Source organism: Choristoneura fumiferana, chromosome 22, assembly GCF_025370935.1.
Source record: "Choristoneura fumiferana chromosome 22, NRCan_CFum_1, whole genome shotgun sequence".
NCBI lineage: Eukaryota > Metazoa > Arthropoda > Insecta > Lepidoptera > Tortricidae > Choristoneura > Choristoneura fumiferana.
In genome coordinates this window covers 12,000,534-12,006,509 of record NC_133493.1, presented here as the reverse complement: position 1 = coordinate 12,006,509, position 5,976 = coordinate 12,000,534, and the positions used below count along the sequence as shown (strand labels likewise).

Here is a 5,976-nt window from a genome sequence, read left to right as displayed (position 1 = left end):
AAAAAAAAATTGTGACTGACTGCAGGCACGCTAATTTATTATTGTCGAGCTAGCGCGCCTGCAATCTTTTCAACTTTTTAATTTTTCGCTGACCATAAACTATGGACTTCACCTTCTGATATGTAAAGAATAATGTCAACTTTTACGGACATTTTTGAGAAAAAATATTTACATATCGCAATATTGTTTTCATAGTAATTCCACGCCGAGCAACAACGCGATTTCTAATAATATCAAGCGAAAAAACTAAATTATGCATTTTTAACCATGTGTTAATAAACAGATCGAATCGGTTACCTAACCTCATTTTCTAAGTCAGTTCAAAACGACCTTGATCATATATTTTTTCCCTGGAATTATAAACACAAAGGTCAGCTTAATGTGATGACACGCAATGAATTTGAAAGAAATCGCATATTATTTTCTCTGATAAAAAATGTTAACTTTATTAATGATTTAAATTTCGAGGTTTATTAGTCAAGCTGTTTGCGCTATAAATGCCGCAGCAGCGGGATTGCACGTCACTTCGCTCACCATGGCCGCTGCGTCTTCGCTCGTTCGCTTCTCGCTCGCGTTCGCTTGCTTCGCTCTGCTGGCTGATGTCAGCACTGCAAGCCGCCGTACCCTGGACAACTGTGTAGAGTACAACGCAGGTTTGTTAAGACCATAAATATTATCAGTACCTATTTTAAAATCTGTTAAAATTGATTATTTTGTTGGTTTAACTATTTTAACAAATTTTGTATGGATTCGGAATTTCGCCCAATTTACAATGGGTTCACAAGAATACCATAGCCTAAGCCCTCTGATTCTGAGAGCGGGCCTTAGCTGTTGGTCTGAAACTTGGACCATTTGATTAACTAAAACAAACCGGCTACGTACGAGTCGATCTCGTGAATTGAGGGCTCCGTATAACTTTGTAGGTGTATATAAAGTATCCACTATTAGCAGACCCCTGCTACTAAGTCAAATTTACGAATTATGAGATCATCTTACATTGGAAATTTCATAGACAGACGTTAAAAAATAAACGAATATACCGCAGATTTCTCAAAAATCCTGCAATCTATAAGTGTACGTCAGCATCAAAAGTAGCGGATCACTTTTTTCCTTTGTTTTTCGAACCGGTGGTTGATTTTTTTTGACATTCATAAGTGATTGTTATAGCCTAAATTGAATAAAGATATTTTGACTTTGACTTTGCCTTTTTTGTCGTATTAGCACATTTTACTCAGACCCCCAACACACAGGTCTTTACCTAGTTTGGGGGTCAGAATATTTGTCCATTCCCGCGACTTCTCTGTACAAACTTTCCATACTCATTGATCATTGTATTTTGCTTCAAGTTGATTGCACAATAAATCATTTTTATTTTACATTTGTCAAATTTTTATGGTGTAACGTTGCTGTATAACCACAAAGTACAAAAGCATGCTGCTACTTTTAATGCTGACCGTACAACTAGTTCAATTAATATCCATTTAAGACAAGTTTTTATTTTATTTTAGGCCAAAGTAGTACTGATCCTATCGTCTTGCCCACTGTGTCAACAAAACCCTACGAGGAGCGTTACACCCTTAATAATGAAAACGTAAGTTTCCATTTTATATTTCTTACATTTTATATCGCAGAGCACAAAATAATCTACTCACCATCCTACTGCCAAAGCAATACCGCACTATCAATATTTAGTGCCAATGTGGTTCATTCATTAAAAGTTCCACATTTTTTTTATCTGATTCTATTGTTCATAGTTTAGTATTAAAACTAATGCTGTCGTATTTAGGGGATGCTTAAAAGGAATAAACTTCTTCGTCTTCTTCGTTCTTCGTCTTTCTTCGTCTTTACTACCGCATAAAATCATATGTTTAGTGATTGACTCAGGGTCCCAGGAGGCATTTCCATGGCAACGAGCAACGCGTATAAGTTAATTGACCCAACATACACTAACATTACTGTTTTTGCATCCTTAGAATTGTCTATTGGCACATAAAAAGCTGGTTGGAGCATTGGTGAAGGCATGCGACCCCTTCGGCCCGCCACCGCCCAGCATCGACGCAATCAACATCCAAACCCAGGTCATAACGTGCCACACCGACGGCCCGTGCCCCTCCGGACTCGTCATCTCCGTCTCGCAGTACTGTGAACCCTTGTAATCCTAAATACGCTAAACCAATTGATCGGAGTGTAGTATTTGCTACTTCTTTCTAGCACTAGTGTTCCACTACCAGAAACATAAGTTAGATCCTTAATCATCGTCCACGCAAATGTTTGGCGACAAATGCCGAATTAACCGATCGGAAGCAACATCCCATAGACCTTGTTGGATTTGGATTGCGCAGTGACGAATTGCCGTGATGCCGTGGTGTGCAAAGTTCTGACCATTTAAATTGGTTCGTGTTTCCAACAAAATGCTTGCGTGCTGGTACACTATTGTAATTTATGTTTCGCTGGTATTACTGTAACAGTTACTATACTTCGATCGAACTGAATGTTAAGGGTTTTTGTCGCAACATCTCAAACGCGTATTTGTCAAAGCTAAAGTGCTAGGGAATAGTTTGTTGCTATTACGCGCCGCTAGAGGCGCTGCTGAGTTTTTCAAAATCATTGTGACGTTAACGCGTTTGTTTTGTGAAATATATTAGATTGTGTATTAATATTACAGTTTTGTGAAGATCATGCGATGTAAAATAAATGGAATTGTCACAAAAATTGTTTTTTTAAACCTAATAATTATCTTTTGATGTTAAGAATCGCTCATTTATTATTGAAATGAGATCAATCAAAAAGAATAATAGGTACTGGTTATACTCACAAAATTTTACAAATTTCGGTTTTTCAAACATTTATCCTCATGTAATTCAAGGTATACCTACTAAATACATTATTCTAAAATATAAAGATATACACTGGTAATTAAGGACATAAGAACCTGGCCGAAAGATGAGAAGAAAGTCTGTAACGTTGTTATTGTAAAGGAGAAGTGCCTTTCTTATTTGTTTTTCCTTCTTTCACGGATTAAAAGAACATAAAAACATAAACAATAACCTCACCCGTACGTAGCGAAACAAAAAAAAACAAAGCACGGGGGTGTAATCCTCATCGTCAAAAACACTTAAATCTATATAATCTAGAAGGTTAGGGGTCAAAGTACGTGACATAATAAGACATCTAAACAACACTTATCCCCGCATACTATTTATTTATAAATACCAAAAAAATGCGTTGCAAGATTACAGAAAGTGAAAGAAAGAAAGAAAGACATTTATTCACTAACACAGAAGGCACACCTATACAGCAAAGTGAAGAAAAGGGCAGCCCTTTCTGCTAATTAGCAGTATTCGTCAGTGTGGTATTCGTATTATCTTTTACACTGAGCCACGTCACTTCTCCCTTGTCTATGGTTTTAATTTTTTTTTCTCCGTCTGACTGGGGCAAAGGAACTGGCTCATGCATACATGTTTATTTAACGTTTGGGCTCCACAGAAAACCAGCCTTACTGCACATAATGTGCGGCAACACATGCTGAGTGGAGACCCTTTTTGGTATCTGCCGTGTCACCAAGTAACATAGTTTTAGTGCTAGTTTTAGTCTTAGTTTTAGGTGATACATGGAGCCAAAATAAACCTTTCTTTCTTTCTTTCTAATATAAAGCCGCTGCTCCATTTAAAACACGCCTAAATGACACCTCTCTCAAGGACTATAAAGAAGCAAAACAAGTTGTATGAACTACTCGTAAAAAAGGAAAACAAAATCGAAAAGGAAAATGAAGTGCGATAAGTAGGTGAGTAGGTCTTTGTGAGGAGTGTGTTAAACAAAATAAAGGGTAGAAAATATTGTGGGAAAAAATCGCGTGCTCTTAGGTGAAGGAGCTGTATAAACACTTTGTTGTATAGACGTCGCTATCGTGGGATCGCGGGTGATCAAAATAATTGTTTATTTATAGTTATTGACATTTTATGGACCTCCGCAAAGTAATCCCTGATTCAATAAATTAGAGAAATGGAAATAAGAAAGGCAGTGAAATTGCATGAAAACGAGCGATAACTATGCACGCTAGGGGCAGTGACCTTGTCCGCATGTACTTACTATCGAACCAACCCATGTGAAGCCTTTTCGTAAAAAGATAGTCATAGTAACACCACGTTGTTTGACAAGGGAAATCATATTGTGACTTAATATCACTTATGTCTGTCCACACATATGTCAAAAATGCGGTTTTTTTTTAAATTGAAAGCAAGTTTTCTAGCGATGGTTCTTAGACATCATGTTTTATCAAAATCGGTTCAGCCGTTTTTGAGATATTGAACTTTGAAATGACAAAGTCGCGGGTGTCCCAACTTTTTGTTGGTTAGGTTATGTGCAATCAGTTCTACTTGTAGCTGTGTGTGTAATCATTTACTTCAATTCTCGTGGCACTACGTACCTATAGTAATGCATAAAAAAAAATGTTTTTATTTGCAGACAACTAATTTGGTCCATAGCATGTTTTAGAAACTCCAATAGAAACTGACAATCTATGTTAGTACTAACTACATTGGATTAATTTATTAGATAGTATGTTGTCGCCAAGACGCACAGACAGCCCTTGCCTCTACTTGCGACCCACCTTAGGGGAGGAGCCTGTTAAAGGCTGTCTCCTCATCCGCCGGGATATGCAGATTTGAAGCGACTTTCTTACCACGGAGCATAAGCGCATAAAAGTCGTCCACGTGAGCGTCAGCAAACATGCCAGAAGCACTGCAGTAGCGAGGAAGCCTCACCATCATCCTAAACAAATTATTGTACATATCCGTACGGTATTGTACGATTTTTGGGTATAGTTAGTCCACAGACTGCTGGTGTAAAAAGGGTAGGGTGGTGGGTAGGGTGTATAAAGGGTTCAAAATCGCAGCTTGGTCAAAGAGCAACCGCCACCGTCACTCAGAGGGCTATGGAGAGGGCTATGCTCGGGGTTTCTCTGCGGGCTAGAATCAGAAATGATGATATCCGCAGTAGAACTAAGGTTACCGACATAGCCCGAAGAATTGCGAAACTGAAGTGGCAGTGGGCGGGGCACATTGCTCGCAGGACTGATGGCCGATGGGGCCAGAAGGTTCTCGAATGGTGTCCGCGGACCGGGAGATGAGCTGTCGGTAGGCCTCCAACAAGATGGAGCGACGACCTGGTTAGATCGCGGGATCGCGGTGGATGCGGAAAGCACAAGACCGGTCTGAGTGGAGAGCCTTGGGGGAGGCCTATGTCCAGCAGTGGACGTCTTTCGGCTGACATAATGATGATGATGATGAACCGCCACCTACAAGGAGTCGTCGTCCAGGACTGTTCCCACATGTATTTTTGTTTTTTTGGGTGTATTTTTGTTTTTTATATAATTTGGATTTTACAGCGAATTGGTTTTACTGTACTGCTGTCATTTTTTATTGGCGAAGAAATAAATAAATAATTTTATGAAACCTACGATTACGTATTATAATAGTTATTTATGATACAAGTGCGGAAAGTAGGCAATTCCCAACGAGTGGCGGAGAACTTGAAACACGAGCGAAGCGAGTGTTTTTGAGCCGGCACGAGTTGGGAATTTCCTACTTTCGACACGTAATCATACAACGTTTTACAATGCATTATGCGAGGAAAAAAATCGAGGCAGTGACTACATCATTTATTTGCCATACTCCTTTAACTACAGTAGCAGACAGTAGATATACATACCGACATGTACGCCGAACCAAAATCGTTAACGTATACACTTTATTAAACCAACTTTCATAACAATCATTGACTCAGAAGATTTAGAACAGCTACAGCTACTAATGATAGGTAAAGGAGACTTTGTTTTAGTATCGTGATTTTTTATGATTATTATTAGCCCTTGTTGCTTGACATTTTTCCACACTTATATTGGCTAGTCCTTATGGAGGAGTGCACGCTCCTATAATGCTAAATATCAGTGCAACCCGTGAATAAATCCCTGTAATA

The 5,976-nt window shown here is 38.8% G+C and overlaps 1 protein-coding gene across 1 annotated transcript; it reads left to right on the top strand.

The window, feature by feature from the left end:
• Positions 1–505: 505 nt before the first annotated feature.
• On the top strand, positions 506–2,712 carry LOC141440384 (uncharacterized). The gene is made up of 3 exons (XM_074104891.1): positions 506–653; positions 1,509–1,591; positions 1,974–2,712. Exons 1-3 carry the CDS (start codon positions 536–538, stop codon positions 2,154–2,156), a joined length of 384 nt encoding a protein of 127 aa, XP_073960992.1. The 5' UTR covers positions 506–535; the 3' UTR covers positions 2,157–2,712.
• Positions 2,713–5,976: the final 3,264 nt, after the last annotated feature.

Coding starts and splice junctions, on each gene's coding strand:
- LOC141440384 (XM_074104891.1), top strand. CDS start 536: ATGGCCGCTGCGTCTTCGCTCGTTCGCTTCTCGCTCGCGTTCGCTTGC. Junction 654..1,508: donor CTGTGTAGAGTACAACGCAG/GTTTGTTAAGAC, acceptor ATTTTATTTTAG/GCCAAAGTAGTACTGATCCT. Junction 1,592..1,973: donor ACACCCTTAATAATGAAAAC/GTAAGTTTCCAT, acceptor TTGCATCCTTAG/AATTGTCTATTGGCACATAA.